Source organism: Myxine glutinosa, chromosome 11, assembly GCF_964187855.1.
Source record: "Myxine glutinosa chromosome 11, kmMyxGlut1.1, whole genome shotgun sequence".
NCBI lineage: Eukaryota > Metazoa > Chordata > Myxini > Myxiniformes > Myxinidae > Myxine > Myxine glutinosa.
Window position 1 is genome coordinate 106,216,313 of NC_136271.1, and position 18,802 is coordinate 106,235,114.

The window sequence follows — 18,802 nt, forward strand, 5'->3', positions numbered from 1 at the left end:
CAGAGTGCCGGGAGAAGGGTTGGCGAGTTTCGTGTCAGCCATTTGAGGTAGGGTGTAGAGGGTATATTGGCAATGCCTTTTCTGCATTTCTTGCTCGGCTTGGAGTGTTTGGGACAGAAAGAAGGAGGATGTGTGACAAGGTGGCCCAGGTTGCCTTGAAAGGCTCATTTTGGATAGGGAGGAAGTTTATGGAGGCACGTCGAACGGTGTAGGTTGAAGTTACGGAATAGAAATGGAGGTGTGTGTGTGTGTGTGTGTGTGTGTGTGTGTGTGTGTGTGTGTGTGTGTGTGTGTGTGTGTTGCAGGAGTGGGTCATGAGTGGGTATGGTTTTGCATGAATGGTTTTGCATGTTTGCATGAATGGTGCATGTTGGTAAGGGTAGGTGGTTGGTTGTGTTTTTTTTTTTTTGGTGTTACTATTATTATTTCTTCTTTTGTGTATGTGAGTGATTGTGTGGGTGAGGGTGTGTGTTTTTGCATGAATGAATTTTTGCATGAGTGTGTGTGTTTTTGTATGTTGAGTGGTGTATGTTGTAAGGGTAGGTGGTTGGTTGATGTTGTGTGTGTATGTGTGTGTATGGGTGTGTATGTGTGTGTATGAATGATCTGGTGTGTTTTGTTGGTGAGTGGTGAAGGGTATAAAGGTGGGTGTTTGAGTGTTCCACCATGTTTGTTTGGTGCTGTGGATTCTGGATGTGGAGGTGTTGTTGTTGTAGTCTGCGTTCGCACTGGCTGGGGGTGGGGGTATGATCCTCCTTCTTGCCGAAGTGCAGATCCTCCTTCATGCCACATCCGATCGATGCAGCCGTGCAGCGATCGGTGCAGTCGTTTGTGCGGCACACGGTGCAGCGATCGGTGCAGCCGTTTGTGCGGTACATGGTGCAGCGATCGGTGCAAACGTGGACTCCCACACTGCCACATCCGGCTGATACTTGCTCCCGCATGACGTTTCCGCATGACGGATGTTTATAAAAATCATTTAAAAGAAAAAAAGGCTTCAATTTCCGATATTTAGCCTTTTCATTTGGGCCTCCCAATTGAAGCCCCACGTACCGTTGCTCGACGTAAGAAGACGTCACAATGAACGTAATGCAAACGCGAATGTTATGCGGGAGTCCAAACCTGAGAATGCTGGAGACTAAAGCTGAAATTGGGAAAACTAAATAGCCTATTTTACTCCTGGGGATCCCAGGATTATACACCCAAAATATCTTTGCGAACGGTTCAGCAGTTTTTACGGTACCTTCGAACAGACAGACAGACAGACATTTGGTGAATTATAGTAAGATGTAAAAACCATAAACATGTCCATAAAATAAATAAATAAACAAATAAATAAACTAAAATTGATATCTAGAAGGAAGTTGGTGATGCATGCCCATAATCATAAAGCTTCTATTTATTATGTACCTATGTATGAAGCACAGTTTATTATTAATTACACAATGTGTAAGCATACCCTACTGGGATATACATATGTATAGTCACGTGAAAAAGTAAGTACACCCCATGTAAAGTTTTGACTTTTTCAACATATTTCAACATACAGCTATTTGATCTTCATTTCAACAATATTGATAGATAAAGGTGATATAATATAACAAATATCATGAAACATTTACATTTTGTAGTCCATTGTATAATTTAAATAAACATAAATGCAAATTTCGCATGTGGAAAAAGTAAGTACACCCTTGGCTCTAACAGGTGGTATTGCCCCCTTTGGCAGAAACAACCTCAAGTAGGCGTTTCTTATAATTATTGTCTGCTAGTCTCTGACATCGACTGGGAGAAATTTTTGCCCACTCCTCCATGCAGAATTATTTCAGCTGTGCGATGTTTGAGGGGTTTCTTGCATGCACAGTTCGTTTCAAATCCCCCCACAACATCTCGATGGCATTTAGATCCGGGCTTTGACATGGCCATTCCGGAACCCTCCATTTCTTTCTTTTCAGCCATTCCTTGGTGGATTTACTGGTATGTTTAGGGTCATTGTCATGTTGCAAGGTCCACCTTCGGTTGAGCTTCAACTTTCCGACAGATGGCCTCACATTATCCTCAAGCACCCTCTGGTACAATGAAGAATTCATGGTGGATTCTATGATGGTGAGCTTCCCAGGCCCTGATGCAGCAAAGGTGCCCCAAACCATAATATTTCCACCACCATGCTTTACAGTTGGTATGGGATATATTGGTATGATATGATACATTTCTTGTGGTCAAATGCTGTCTTTGGTTTTCACTGAACATGTCTTCTTGTACTGTGGCCAAATAGCTCTACCTTTGACTCATCTGTCCAGAGCACATTGTTCCAGAAGTGCTGGTCTTTGCCTCGGTGTTTATTGGCAAACTTTAGTCTTGCCCTGATGTTCTTTCTGGACAGCAAAGCTTTCCTCCTGGCACACCTCCCATGTAGATCAAATTTGTGCAGCCTCTTTCTAATGGTAGACTCGTGCAAGAGCTACCTGTTGGTCCCGAGATGACGTTCTGGGGTTCTTCGAGACTTCTTTCAGTATCTTGCGGTCTGCTCTCGGGCTGAACTTGCTGGGGCGGCCTGGCCTGAACAAGTTGGCAGTTGTTTGGAATCTTCTCCACTTGTAGATGATCTTCCGGACAGTCGAATGATTGATTTCAAATTGTTTGGAGATCTTTTTAAATCCCTTCCCAGACTCGTTGGCATCTCTAACCTTCTTTCTGAAGGCCTCAGAGAGCTCTTTTGATCTAGGCATGGTGACGCCGCACACTTCAACAACAAAGAGCAAACCAAACGAAATGTCTGAGGTTTAAATAAGACAGGTGCCTCCAAGATCCTCTCTAACAATGTTCTTATCATCTGCACCTGAGCTGGTGCACCTGATTCTAATTTTAGGTATTTGAAGTAGTGATAAATGTAGGGGTGGACTTACTTTTTCCACATGCAAAATTTGCATTTATGTTTATTTAAATTATACAATGGACTACAAAATGTAAATGTTTCATGATATTTGTTATATTATATCACCTTTATCTATCAATATTGTTGAAATGAAGATCAAATAGCTGTATGTTGAAATATGTTGAAAAAGTCAAAACTTTACATGGGGTGTACTTACTTTTTCACGTGATTGTATATGCATATACACACACATATGCGGTTTTATTCATTAAACAGACCTGTCTCGCAAGATTGTCCACAGCTCTCCTCCCAGACATGCTTCAAGTAACATATACAGGTACTTCGAATCTCGGAAGGTCTGGTAGAGGCTGGAACACAACCCACATATTTCACAATTAATTTATTACAACAGCAGTATGGTGCCATTATGGTCACTCCATCGAAAGTGATGGTGAGTATTATCGTCCATGGATCATGGCGCACTAGGGTGCTAGGGGAATAGGGACGATAGAGGGGATAAGCAAAACACTCCTCCAGGTTTACATTCATAATAACTAGGGTATGTCCACTTGGAAATGGCAAAATGACGAAAACTTTTACACTTGTTTCAAAAGGTTAACAAAGCTTTTAGTTCATTACTGTTGAGTCATATGAACAAGATTATTTCACTTGATCCACAACATTGTGGATGTCCTTGTGTTGTTTTGTTTAATGAAAATGTGTTGTTTTATTTAATGTTTAATGCATATCTTTTCTACCCCCGCTAATGTCACCCCAAATCCACTTTTTCGAAATACCAACTTCTGTCCTGGAAGTCCTTGGTGTCCTTGTGTTTTATATGTCTCCCACCCCCCCCCCCCCTTCCCATGCCTCCTCCCCCCAAGCCCCCTCCCTCCACATCTCCCTGCTCTCAAATGTTGTGTTTGTGTGCTTCCCCTTCTCTCCCCATCTTGTCTTCCGCTCCCTCTTTTTATATATATTTTTTGTCTGTTTGATTTGTTTGTGAAATAAATGTTAGCTCTTTCACGAGCCTCGATTCTGTACCGTATACGAAAAAAAAAAAATGGCGAAAGACTTTCTGATAACAAGAACAGTTGTTTAAAACATACCGGGCTATGAAGGGGGAGTAAGAGTTCAACATTATTTCCCTCTCTGCCAAGACATGTCTCTGTTGACGGGTTTCCACCACATGTCTTTTACGTAGAACTTTCAGAGCAAATGTCCTTCCTGGCTCAGACTTCAACTCCACCTGAATTCCACAAAAAAGGTTCAAAGAAACGAATTGGCAAGACAACTTTGTTCCAATAACGGATCATTTACGATTCATATATACATTGTAGGCTTCAAACACATGACACGTTTGAAATGCCCCGTCTATCAAAACCTGCCACATTCTTGCAGCCCACCCTGTATATATCACACTTTTGAGAGATTTAAAAAACAACCTTAAACCTTAAAATTACCGTTTATTACATTTTTATTACATTACAACCTTAAAATTACCACTTAAAAATAAAATTACAATTATCAACCTTAAAATTAGCATCTTCAACATCAAGATAATCACAAGAATATGAAAGTCAATATCAAGTTGATCACAAAGTTAATTTTTTGTGATCATTGTGTATGAATTAGTTCATCAAATGTGTTGTGAAATGGAAAATTCACTTGTTAGATTGTACCACATAGTCATTGTGCAGTTCACAAACAAAACCATCATTTGTGCGCTTCTAATATATTGTCACATCAGGTGCCCAGCGAACGTGGGGCACTCTGAGTCAGAGGTCCAGAGACGATGGGCGACTGGGCGTTTCTTAATAGTGAGAAGCGCTTCCTGGGTACCTTTGTGCCCAAGTACTCCACCTGGCCTTGCCTGTACATGAGGTTTCACACAATCCAACCTTACCCATATTCTGGTATATTGCTTACAATCACCACCTCCTCGTTGCGTGTTTTACCATGCGACTTACCTCTGACAGACATACAAATAAGGATAAATCTAACCTACTCGAACATACAGTTGATGCTAGACTTACCATATTCTAGCTATGGATCCCCCCACTGTTTACACATAATATTATTTAATTCTGGCCTCCAAAAGGCTGGCCTTTGGAGGCCAATCTGGCATTCAAAGCCAGTCGCCGACTGGGCATCCTCCGTCGTGCGAAGTCCTTCCTTGGCACACCTGAGCTCCTCACCACATACAAGGCTTTCATCTGCAGCTCAATGGAATACTGCTCTCCCCTCTGGGCTGGTGCTCCTGCCTCATACCGAGCTCGTCTTCACGCTGTTGAAGCCAAATCTTTCAGAATCATTGGAATCTCCTGCGATGAAGCTAACTCCGAGGGCCTCTCACTCACTCACCGCAGGCAGGTTGGTGGTCTTTCTGTCTTCTACCGACTCCTCTCTGGCCTTGCCCCCCCCCCCCCCCCAGCTCTCTCTGGGCTCTGTCCCGCAAATATTCCTACAGGTCGCACAAGATCTGCCTGCAACCCTCTTATGGTTAAACTGCCAAAATCAAGACTCTCTGCTCACCTTCACTCCTTCATTCCTCTTTTCTCCCGCCTCTGGAACAAACTCCCTCACTCTCTTCAATCCCACTCCACCCTCCAGGTCTTTAAAACAGCTGTTCACCACCATCTCTTATCTTCCCCCATCCAAAACCTTGATCTTTTCTATCCCCGCTAATTTCACCCCAATTCCACTTTTTTGAAATACCAACTTCTGTCCTGGAAGTCCTTGGTGTCCTTGTGTTTTATACTTCTCCCACCCCCCCCCCCCCTTCCCACGCCTCCTCCCCCCAAGCCCTCTCCCTCCCACACATCTCCCTGCTCTTAAATGTTGTGTGCTCTCAAGTGTTTGTGTGCTTCCCCTTCTCTTGTCTTCCGCTCCCTCTTTTTATATATTTTGTTTGTCTGGTTGATTTCTTTGTGAAGTAAATGTCAGCTCTTTCACGAGCCTCGATTCAGTATACAAAAAAACCCCAAAAAACCTCTTGTAAAGCCATGATATTTCTGTCCAACAAAGGGTGGCCAAAGAACACAGGTAGCTCCATGATCTAGATTTGTCATACTATATTGATGGTCTAGGGGGTAAATGGGGATAGTTTAAAATTGTTATTGCAAAGTGCATGTTGGGATAGGTGTCACGTAATTACTGCAATTAAAAAGGCACTGTCGAGTAAAACGTTTATAAAGCACTTCATGATTTTTTGAGGAGGGGGCATTGCAACCAATAATTTAGGGTCTAATCAGGATACTGGCAGAAAGACACAGTAGAACCACCTTTAGAGGCCATTTTTCCCCGCAAGGCAGGGGCTGGCCTTTTTCGGGCACCGTGGTCTGCTTTTTGAAGCAATGTTTTATGGCCGGATGCCCTTCCTGCCGCCAACCCTGTTAGTCGCCTCTTGCGACACACAGGGAATTACCAGTGAACTGGTACTCAATTTGCCGACCTCGGAAGGATCACAGGCTGAGTCAACCTCCCTGGCGTTAATTCAGCGATCGACCGGGATTCGAACCCAGGATCCAAGGATCCCAAGCCGGCACCCTAACCGCGAAGCCAACACCAGGCCTAAAGCAAAAAGACACAGTGGGATATTTTGTATTTGTATTACATTAATACATTTTTTATACTCGCATGTATTTTCCTGATATTACATTCGTCCGACAGGATGGAGGCAGAGGTAGTGCATTTACCTTGAGCTATCTCACCTGGATTTGATTCCCGAATATACTAGACGCAGTCAGATTGATGCTTCGCATTGAGAGGGTTGCATCACTAAGCTCTGTCCCTCAGATTGACGTTAAGCTAGGTGTCTTGTCTGAACATTAGCTGGTAGACATTAAATATCCCAGTGTGTCTTCCAATGAAGAGTAGGCAAGTTTTCTCTGGCAACTTGAACAAATTACAAATTGGTGGCCAAATCACTCTCGATCAAACGTCAAGCCTTGCCACCAGGTTTGTGAAAGACTGGAACGAAAAACTTTCACTGGCTGACCTCACAAAATAAGATGAAAATTATTGGGGCCATTCAAGTAGTAGTAGTAGTATTGGTATAGTTTCCGTTGATTACCTTTAAACCAAGAGTTAAAATAGCTCAGAGGTGGACATTAAAGATTCCACGGTAGCTTTGCAAAAAGTAGGCCACTATGTGTTGGTACAACCTGGCCAAATTCAAAATGTCTGTCTTGTTTAAGGGACTGCTTTGGCAGCACCTTGCAGTTGAATGATCCACTTGTCCAGGTGAAGCTCTTTGTTATGGAAACATTCACTGCAACTGTGCAATTCTCGCCATAACCTACATTTCTGCCATGATTTAGGAATGCCTCAAAGGCATCCCGCGATGTACCAGTGACCAGTCCAAGCAGAAGTAAAAATAAACAGCAACACACGTAGGATACACCTTGTGTAGTTTGGAACACAAACTGCAACATCCCTGTGTGCCAACATTGAAAGATAAACAATATGAATTGGTTTGGATGATGTGGGAGTTCACTTTCCTAGGGAACCCACCTGTTTTTAATTGAATATGTGATAAACTGCTTTATGGATAGTACATCAGGCATACAAATGCACATGTTAAAAATAAATAAATACAAAGTGTCCTCAAAATATCGCTTGGCCTGTATCTTGTTCCCATCTGAACTCATGATAGCTTCAGTTCAACACCTTTAGGCCTATGGTGTGTTTATTTGTCCATTGTCTTGTACTCGTTTTAGATTTGATTACAGGTGTCTGATCCTCATTACAGGAAATCATTTGTTACACATGATGCTACAGAGGAGGCAGCGTATGTAGTTTATAGACAGGGTAGCCAGAGTCAGGTTGTAAAATGTCTGACCTTCTGTAAGAAGAGGCCAGGCGAGCAATTTGAAGTTTCAAAGCACGTTGAAGTGGCTCGGTAGAACTGCCACGATGTGTGCGAGCCATGGCAGCGAAATAGGCTGTGGACTCGAGTTGGACACGCACGGAGAGTTGGAGGCTGGAGCTGAACTTTAAGCAATTAATCATCTCTCACTTTGCCTTTGTTTGGCCGCCATCTTTTCTCTCCTGGTTTTCCACCGCATCATCTTCTTCTGCCATCTTCCACCGCATCATCTTTTTCTGTCTTCGAGCGGATCGATCCTTCGACACTGTCCATCCCGAGCAGCACTTTACCTGTCCGTCAGTTACCTGCACATGCCAGACACTTTGTGCCATCTAAGACCTTGCTTTCCCCATTGTTGTTCGTGTGAATCGGTATAGTCGGCGCATTAGTGGGGTATATTTACTCTTCCTCGTACATAAGTTTGCGTGACACCTCATTCCTATCTGTGTGCGTTGATCGCTTGGTTCGTACCGTTTATGATAGTGTCTCGTCTACCCTCTTACCAGTACTTTTATTTTCAAATAAACCCTTTAAAGGGTAAGAAAATGTGTTCGAGCCATCTGCCTCCCGTGTGTGTGCCATCAATTTCGGGTCATTTGGACGACTTTGGGAAAGGGTAAAGAATGATCATTGAATGCAGTAAGAGACCGTTCGGCCATTTTCCGGGACGAAAGGTCCCGGCACCGAGGCATACTTTGTTAACGGAGCTTCAGAAGTGACAATATTATATATATTATTTGGTTCTAAAACTGTGCGAAGACCGTGGTTTGGATATTTCGATATGGCCTACCTGCGTGTGACATGTCTGCCATCCTGTTGTTTGCAACATGAAAGTTTGAAGTACACAATGCTCAAGTACAAGCTTGGTTTTGCTATTACAAATAAATAAATAATTTCTGAAAACATTTTCACAGACTACTTACACTAACAGAACAATTCGACCAGGTGATGAAACAATGAAGGAATGTCAGAACCAGACTCGGTGGCATTGTGGTTTTTTGAGCATCCACTCTGAATCCGGGAGGTCGGAGGTTTCAAACCCGACCCTCGCCGAATCATACCACAGATTAAACATACTATGTGCTGCTTCCTTGCTTGACGTTCAGTATTTAAGGAGAGAGCATGAACATACATACGAAGATACTTGGAGGATAAAATCCATGTATATAAGCAGCAACGGGCATATACATATACTGTGTTATAGAGTGACCACACAAATGTGTTGCCCATGGGAAGCAATAGCTAAATGAAGGAATCGCCAGGGGAAACACGATACCGATAGAGGTGTTGGACTGGCGGTGAAGGAGGTATGGGAAATGTAAATGTACGAGCCCATTGTGACGTACAGTGAATGGAATGGCATGGACTCGTGCAATTGGCTTCCACAAGCTCATGAGAGCTCATGAAGCTGGAAATGTGTGTCCCGTTTGGGGAAATGCACAATGAGGAGCCAAGGCTGTTGATTGTGTGTCCATTTTAGCACGAGGTTCGTACCAAACCCATTTCTGCAAGGCTACTCGTATTGTGACGATAGCAAGCTGCCTGCTGTGCCATGTCTGTAGAGTGACTGCAGTGTTACTAAAATATCTGAACATAAACAGTGCCGAGGAGTAAGAGGAATACCAGAGGAGATTCAGATGATTGGTTTTATCAACAGAATGCAAGCTAAAGTGTGCTAACCACCATGGGAGGAAAATCAAAGCTGACGTTTCATGCAATAGCCCTTCATCTGATCAAGAGGATCCACAAGTTCTTCCTCTGATTAGGGGCGAACATCCAAAACGTTAACACTGCTTCACTTTCCACAGTGTTTAGCACATCTTTCAATCCCAGGTTAGTTAGCATACCTTTGTTTCCTATGGAGTTTGGCACACCTTAGTCAACCTTTGGTAAAGAAACTGGAAACAGTGTGTGTGTGTGTGTGTGTGTGTGTGTGTGTGTGTGTGTGTGTGTGTGTGTGTGTGTGTGTGTGTGTAGATATATGTGCATGTGCGTGTGTGTACACGTGTGGGCAGCTGGGGGAGTGAAATTATTTGTTTTGCACATGAGAGTGCATGACTCATGGGCAACAGTTCAAATGTGTCCAATTTGTCTGTCTGTCTGCCTGTCTGTCTGTTTGTTTGTTTGTTTGTGAACAAGATATATAAAAAGTTGTGGATGGATCTAGACGAAATTTGGGGGAGAGATTGTGTGTGTGACAAGGACTAAACAATTATATTTTAGTGAAGATCCAGATGTGAGAATTTTTTTAAATTTTCTAAGTGATTCTTCACCATTGAGACATATGGCCAAAAACAATATACTCGTATAACACGATATTTCAAAGAGTTGTGGATGACTTATTACAAAACTTGGTGGATGAGTTGTTATACTGTAGGCGACAACAACAAGCTAATTTGATTTTGGTTCAGGTTCGAATCCAGATCCGGCCTATCAGTGGAATACAAAAAGTAAACTGTGCAGCCTGGCAGAGGTTTGCGCTCTACCGAGTGCCCTTGTCGTTTAATAATGTCCTTGTATTTCATCAAAAAGTACATTGATGTCTCCTAATGTCCTGGTCCTGGATTTGATTGTATATGTTCAAGCTTCTCGATGTGCTGTTTGTAGATTAGTGTAAAATAACCCGTAATAATATAATGTTTGCCACATCTTGTGCACAGTGTGGCATTTCCAGCTATGTTTAAGTGGCGAAAGTTTTTCATTAAAATTTTTTTCCTATCTACTGTATAATCATGTAGAATGACTCACCAGATTTACTCTCCCAAACCCACCAAGTCCTAACGTCCCCACGGTGTTGAGGTCACTCAGTTTCAAGCCTGGGGGAGGAGGCTCCAACTCACTCCTGAAAGAAATACCACAAGTAAATATATACATAAATAGAAATGCAGGAACGAGTTTCAGGAATCCACTTGTGCAAGGATATACTTTACGATTACAGTGCAAATAAACTTAAACAGAAATTGGCATTTGTCCCATATTGCATCCCTAATATTCAGTTCATCAATAAATTGTACATGTATTTAATATTGAGCAATAAATTGTACATGTATTTAATAAATAAATAAAACCACCTTTAGAGGCCATTTTTCCCCGCAAGCGGGGGTTGGCCTTTTTCGGGAACTGTGGTTGTTGTGTTTTTCGGTCCCCTTTTTGAAGCAATGTTTTACGGCCGGATGCCCTTCCTGACGCCAACCCTTTTTGCCGCCTTTAACGACAAGCAGGTAATTACCAGTGAACTGGTACTCAATTTGCCGACCTCGGAAGGATGACAGGCTGAGTCAACCCCCCTGGCGTTAATTCAGCGATCGACCGGGATTCGAACCCAGGATCCTAGGATCCTAAGCCGGCACCCTAGCCGCTAGCCCAACACCAGGGACTTGTACATGTATTTAATATTGAGCAATAAATTGTACATGTATTTAATATTGAGCAATAAATTGTACATGTATTTAATATTGAGCAATAAATTGTACATGTATTTAATATTGAGCAATAAATTGTACATGTATTTAATATTGAGCAATAAATTGTACATATATTTAATATTGAGCAATAAATTGTACATGCACTTAATATTGATCAATAAATTGCACATGCACTCAATACAACATGCATTTTAAGGCCATTTTCCCTGCTAGAGCGGGGGTTAGCCTTGCGGTCCCCATGACAATCTTCTCCATTTTGCCCTATTTTCTGCATCTCTCCTTGTTAACCCCCTTGCCCGCATTTCTTCTTCCACCATCTTTAGCCAAGTCCTTCTCGGTCTTCCCCATCCTCTACTTCCTTCTACATCAATTTCCATCACTCTTCTCAACCAGTCACTTTCATCCTTCCTCAACACATGACCAAACCATCTCAGCCTGTTCCTCTTCACAGCATCAATCACAGGCAATATTCCCATCATCTTTCGCAATTCATCATTTGTCTTCCTCTCTCTCAACGATACTCCGCACATCCATCGAACCATTCGCATTTCCACCCTTTCCAGGCTTCGTTGCTGCTCTACGTTCATTACCCATGTCTCGCTCCCATAAATCATAACACTTCTCACACATGCAGCATACACCTTTCCCTTCAGCTTCAGCGACACTCTCCTCCTCATCAGCACGCCACTCAGTTCCCGAAACTTCTTCCATGCACATCTCACTCGAGCAACCGTTGCCGAGTCTGATCCACCTTCTCCATTCAGCATGTCTCCGAGGTAGCAAAATGTTTTCACACCTTCCAGCTTCACGCCGTCTCCAAGATCAAACTCAACATTTCCTCCATCTGCAGCTCCCTCTGTGCACACCTTACATTTGAATGTAGCTGCCACACTGGTAAATGACCCTCTCAGACCACTACATTTTTGATGAACGCACTCAGCGCACATTGTACATTGAATGGAGTTCACTCCGACACCCTTCCTGCACACAGTACACGGCCACTTCCCAGTTCTTTCCACCTCACCACATGCTTTACCACTTGCCATCACCTTCGTCTTTCCGATATTCACCCTCAGACCTTTTGTCCATACATTCCTTCCACTTGTTCATCTTCTCCTTCAGTCCATCCATACTTTCCGCAATCAACACCAGATCATCTGCATACAACAACTCCCACGGTAAACCCTCCTTTACGTTCTGAGCCAGCACCTCCATCACAGCTACAAATAGTAGTGGACTTAGTAGCAACCCCTGATGCACTCCCACCTTCACCTCAAACTCACCACTGTTCCCGTCCTTCGTCCTTACAGCTGTGCGCGCTCTTTTGTACATTGCCATCACTACTCTGATCAACCATTCCTCCACTCCTAACTTCCTCAATGCCCATGTCAATACTTTGCGTGGAACCCTATCGAATGCTTTCTCCAGATCAACAAACCCTAAAAACAACTTCTTCCTCTTCTCCATGTACTTCTCCTGCAACTGCCTCACAATGAAAAGCGCATCTGTCGTTCCTCTTCCTAGCATAAATCCAAACTGAATTTCGTCGATCTTCACTTTCTTCCTTATCCTCCTCTCCAACACCCTTTCCAATACCTTCATTCCATGCTCCAATAACTTTATCGCTCGGTACGAGCCACACTCCAGAGGGTCACCTTTCCCCTTGTATAGAGGGACGAGGGTACTCAGTTCCCAATCCACTGGAATGCGGCCTTCTTTCACCACCAGATTACAGATCTCTGTCATTCTCTTCACACCCCAACTTCCTGCTGCCTTCAACATATCCCCCACAACTCCCGTCGGCCCTCCCACTTTTCCACTCTTCATTGCTTTTATCGCTTCCTCAACTTCCTTCTCAGTTATCTTCTCTGCCGGTCCTAAAACTGGGTTACTCTCTATGTTGCCATCCCATTCATTCTCTGTATTCAACAGCATTTCCATTTATCTTTTCCATCTTCCTTTAATTCCATCTGGGTCGACAACGATTTGTCCCACTTCATCCTTCAAGCAACTCACCCCCATCACATCACACCTCTCTTTCGCTATGTGCTTTGCAATCCTGAATACTGCTTTCTGACCCTCTTCCGAATCCAAGCGTTCTCCGAACATTTTCCTACATGCCTCCTGCGCCTTTGCTACCTCTTTCTTTGCAGCCTTCCTGGCTGCCTTATAACTTTCATGCTCTGCTGTTTCTGCTCCCGTACCCTTCGCCTTCTGCCACTCCTTGAACTTCTTCCTCTTCTCGTCAATACTCTTTCCAACTTCATCATCCCACCACCATGTTTCCGAGTGCCTCGGTGGTCCTTTTGTCCATCCACATACCTCACCAACGGCTCCCAACAGACTAGCTTTCATTGACATCCAACCACTTTCAAGCTCAACCACATCATCCTCTACCCTACTCAGCCTCTCTTTTAATGCCTCCCTTACTGTCACCTCTTTCAACGTCCACACTCCACACCTTCATTCTTGGTTGGTACTTCACCCGCCGAGCTCTCCTCGCACCTTTCACCCTTATGTCGCAGACAACCAAGTGGTGCTGTGAAACAGCCTCCTCCCCTGGGATCACCTTTGTGTCCCGGAGGTGCCCCCTATCTCGCCTACGCACCATCAGGTAGTCAACGGTTGTCGTCGACCCACCTGATGTGTATGTAACAAGCTTATTGTCCTCTTTCTGGAACTGAGTATTACAAATCAACAATTCAGCTCCATCAGCAAACTCCAAAATCCTTTCACCTTCTCCATTTCTCACACCAATAGCACTCAATATTGATCAATAATTTGTACATGTATTTAATATTGATCAATAAATTGTACATGTATTTAATATTGATCAATAATTTGTACATGTATTTAATGTTGACCAATAAATTGTACATGTATTTAATATTGATCAATAAATTGTACACGTATTGAACACAAGTATTTAATACTAACATTGAAATGATTTGGTTTTTCATTGATTCATTTGCAATTTACTTTAGTTATATGGAAATATTTACATCCCTTTTAATTGAGAGACTGTTTCTTCAGGACGACAGACATTAAGCCACACCACTAAGGCCATGTCCTTAAGGTAACCTGGTTAGTTGTGAAGGTAATTTACATGAATCTTTGGGTAATCATTAACAATGTTCATAAAAAAAAAACTTTGTCCAGTAATTATTGTCCAAGAATACCACATTCGGATACCTTTTGTAGCCCAGTCAGATGTATACACACATGGAATGAAGAGAAGGAAAATATATACATTGAATAAATAACATACACACACACACACACACGCAATGGTGCATTGTGTATGTGGGTATATATATATATATATATATATATATATATATATATATATATATATATATATATATATATATATATATATATATACATATATATACATATATATACATATATATATATATATATATATATATGCGCATGACGTCGGTATCCTGTCGCACTTAGGGTCATTATTGCTCCTTTTGTTTAAAAAAAATGTATATATATATATACACACAGAACACATGGTTGAGAGCGTCACACTCAATAAGTAACCTATATGCGATTTTGTGCAATGGGTGTAAAGGAATGTCTATTAATATATTTGTATATTCAAAACATCTCTTACCTGCTCTCCCATCCTTCACTCTCTGTCATTCCTCCATCTCCTGCTGTTAGCTGTCTGTAAGCTCTACAAACACAACAATCAACATTTTATTTATATATATATATATATATATATATATATATATATATATATATATATATATAATTATATATATATATATATATATATATATATATATATATATATATACACACAAGATCGAGGCTCGTGTAAGAGCTAACATCAATCACAAAAAAAAAACCAAAAAAAAACGGACACACAACATACAATAAAGGGAGTGGGAGACAATATGGGGAGAGAGAAGGAAGCACACAAGTACAACAGCAGAGAACAGGGACATCGGGAGATCTGTGGGAGGGAGAGGGCTTGGGGAGGGGTGGGGGGGGGGGGGGAGGCATGGGAAGGGGGGAGGGTGAGAGAGGTATAAAACACATGGACACTGCTCGGACTTCCAGGAGAGAAGTCGGTATTTCAAAAAAGTGGATCTGGATTGAATTAGCGGGGGTAAATTCAAAATTGCTTAAATTACTGTAATTAAAATGGTAACATTAAACTGAAATTCAAAACCTACAATTCATGCTTACGTAACGTTCATTACAAAAGCTGTGTTTGTGCTCATATATATATTATTATTATTATTTATTTATTTTATTATATCTGTGGAACAATATTGAACACGAGAAATATTCCCAGTAGTAATGAACAAGATAATAAATATTAGGTCTAGCAAAAACAGGTTTGTTTCTAAATCTGGAATTGCGATCTCCTGTGACTTATTGGCACTTCTCTGTCTGATGTTATTTTTATTTTTTATTTATTGTTGATTTTTTTGTCGCACCAACCAGAACACATACAGTATGTGGATGTGAAAATGCAGGGTTCATCTCAGATAAGTATTATAGTCCACCAAATGCTAGCCAATGATGGGTCCAGCTTAACATCAGTGAAAAGCCTCATTGGCAGCCATTGTTGCAGTCTTGCAGACGCTCCTTTACGATGCATCTTGCACACATCTTTCACATCGTAGACAGGCCAGGTGGTCTCTGTCTTCTACCAACCCCTTTCTGGTGTTGAATCCTCTATTCTCTCTCTGCATTGTTTCCACCCAGGTTGCTACGCGGTCCACCAGCAACCCCCTTCTTGTGAAACTCCAACAATGCAGAATCACTGCTCTTCACCACTCATTCGTTCCTTTTTTTCCCTACCTGTCTTCCCTCCATCTCAGTCTTCCCTCCAGGTATTCAAGACAGCTGTTCACCACCATCTCAGATCATCACCCCCACCCCCCATACAAAACCATGATGTTTTCTTCCCCGTTAACCTCCCATTTCAAGCCCACCTCCCAAATTTCCTGTTTTTCCTTTCTGGGAGTTTGTTTCTGGATCCATCTTGTCCACCCCATGTATCATCCCCTACCCCCCATTCACCCCCAGGTGTGGACCTGCCTTTAGTTCCACATCAGATTAAAAAAGAACCACAACTTACACAGATGGTGTATTGATCTTAAAAGATTACTTTGGTGCACTAAACTAAGTTAGGCCTGGATGTGAGATTCACCTCTCAGGGCCCATTTCTGATAGAATAATCAACTTTGATTCAATTAATCAGTTTGGCCTCTATTCAGTGTTGACATTTAAAGTGAAAATAGTACAAGTAAAGGCATACTCGCGGTCAACCACCAAACATGTGACCATTTCCATCGCAACCACATTGGCTGTTCGCACTGCTTCCCTGTTCATCAAACAACGTAACAAATTAGTAACAGCAATTCATTTACAAATGTTTCATAATTAATGAGAAAATAATAGTCGACAGAAAATATTTCAAACCATTTTTTTAAACGATGAAGCGACGTTTCGGACATGAGCCTTTCTTAAATGCAAGATGGAGGTCTCGTGCCCGAAATGGCGCTTCGTTGCCACGATGGTTTGCACACATCCTTCGATATTCGGTCGAGAAAATTTGTTGGCCACTTTCGAATAAGAATGTTCATACAGTGTTACCATAATAATCAAGAACCTGACCCACAATCTTTATTACTCCCAATGACGCATCCCCCGCTAACTTGCTGATTTCAGTGATGTCGCTCTCTCTCTCCCTGTCTCTATCTCTCATTTATCCCATTGATGGTTGTGCCCAATTGTAGCCCAGCTACCCCACTGTCAATTCAACCTCACTCTTCCATGAGGCTCACTTTTGTAGAGAGAGGGAGAGAAAAAAAACACAAAACGAAGGAAACACATCGTAATATCGAGAGGATGTCGATCATCATATCGAGAGGATGTCGATCAAACTGAGAAATTAGGAGCAAATGAAAACGAGAACTAACCCAAACAAGGCATCTTCCCCAAATACATCTCCTCTTTCCAAACACCTCACCACACTTTCTCCCTCCGCTTCATCTTTCCTCCTCTTTGTTTCTCTGGCCTGAGGCAAAAGGGAAAAAGGGGCAAGATACCTTGGAATGCAACTTTGCGCTGGGAATACATAAAGCACATGAAACGATCATGTAACGTCTTCTTATCCTCACTTTCAACAATGCAGTCAGCTCAGGATAATTCAAACGGATATATTCCAGATATCATTCAAATTGTACAAAAGTTGAATTGGTGCCATTTGTTTATTTATTGTTTCTCCTGACTCATCAATTCACCAATTGAATACAGTGGAGAGACTGTGCAGGTTTCACCAGGTACAAAACAACACACAACTAAACATGACCTTGCTTCACAGTTATTCACATACTCGACACAATGCAATTGTGCTTCATGTACCTTTGTGGGCCTTGTTGGCACTCACGAAAGCAGTGAAGGGAACTGCAAAAGGTAAGGGACTGTTCAAATAAAGTGCAAAATCAGGGATGAAAATTCTCTCTCTGTCGAACAAGATTAACGTTTCTTTGGGCAGGCATACGGATACAGTCTACAACTAGGAGGCACTCAGTAGAGCACATACCACCACCAGGCTGAACAGTTTACGTTTAGTATCCCACTGATAGGCCGGATCTGGTTTGGGACCTGAACCAAAATCGAATCGGCTTGTTTTTGTCACCTAACCAACTCATCCACCAAGTTTTGTCATAACCCGTCCACAACCTTTTGAAATACCAAGCTATATATATATATATCATATTTTGCCCCCATCTCTCAATGGCGGAGAATCACTTAAAAATTTAAATTCTCATATCTGGATCCAGATCTTTACAGAAATCAAAGCAGTTCGTCCTTGTGACACACCAACCTGTCCACGAAGTTCCGTCTGAATCCGTCCATAACTTTTTGAGATACTCGTATCCTGTTCACAGACAAACAAACAGTGGTGAAAACATAACCGCCGTCCACCTTCGGTGGTGGAGCTAATAACGGGGAGGTGTTGAAACGGACAACACAAAGTGTAAGAACGCAAAGGAGAAAGGCAAATGTGAAAACGCCATTCTCTTACTGGGAAACTATGGAGATGAGGATATTTCAAGGAAGTTCAAAGTGGAGAACCGCGTGCACATAGCTAGGCAGCCAATCCCAAAAATAGGGGCAATACCCCTGGCGCTCACCTGGTAGAATAAACAGTATACTACACTGACTAAAGCTATTTTAAACCAATTTCAATGGTTGCTAGAATACAGGGCAGCATGTTGAATCATACTAACATAATCATAAGACTTTAAACAAACAAACAAAAAAATACCTATTTTGGGGGGCAACTCCGCCCTCCACCCCACTCCATATACCTCCTCAGACCCAGATTTTTTTTTAATACCGTGAACAAACTTTGGTACATCACCGGTGATGAAGGTTGTGGTGAAGTTTCATCAAAATAGTGTGCGTAGTTTCAGCGGAAAAAGCAAATTCCTATTTTTTCCAACCTGGATCCACTTTGACCCCGGTAAACCTCCTTAAACCCCGATTTTTTTTTAATACCGTGAACAAACTTTGGTACATCACCGGTGATGAAGGTTGTGGTGAAGTTTCATCAAAATAGTGTGCGTAGTTTCAGCGGAAAAAGCAAAT

At 42.2% G+C, this 18,802-nt stretch overlaps 1 protein-coding gene across 2 annotated transcripts in view; it reads right to left on the reverse strand.

Moving 5' to 3' along the window:
- LOC137437031 (cGMP-dependent protein kinase 1) overlaps nucleotides 1-18,802 on the reverse strand; it is a 128,376-nt gene that overhangs the window by 73,879 nt on the left and 35,695 nt on the right. For both annotated transcript variants that reach the window (XM_068131345.2, XM_068131343.2), the window contains 6 exons: nucleotides 17,125-17,222; nucleotides 16,461-16,526; nucleotides 14,796-14,858; nucleotides 10,494-10,587; nucleotides 3,985-4,124; nucleotides 3,154-3,243 (listed from right to left, as the gene is read on the reverse strand). In XM_068131345.2, the coding sequence (XP_067987446.1) occupies nucleotides 3,154-3,243; nucleotides 3,985-4,124; nucleotides 10,494-10,587; nucleotides 14,796-14,858; nucleotides 16,461-16,526; nucleotides 17,125-17,222 (551 nt within the window). The remainder of the gene's footprint in view (nucleotides 1-3,153; nucleotides 3,244-3,984; nucleotides 4,125-10,493; nucleotides 10,588-14,795; nucleotides 14,859-16,460; nucleotides 16,527-17,124; nucleotides 17,223-18,802) is intronic.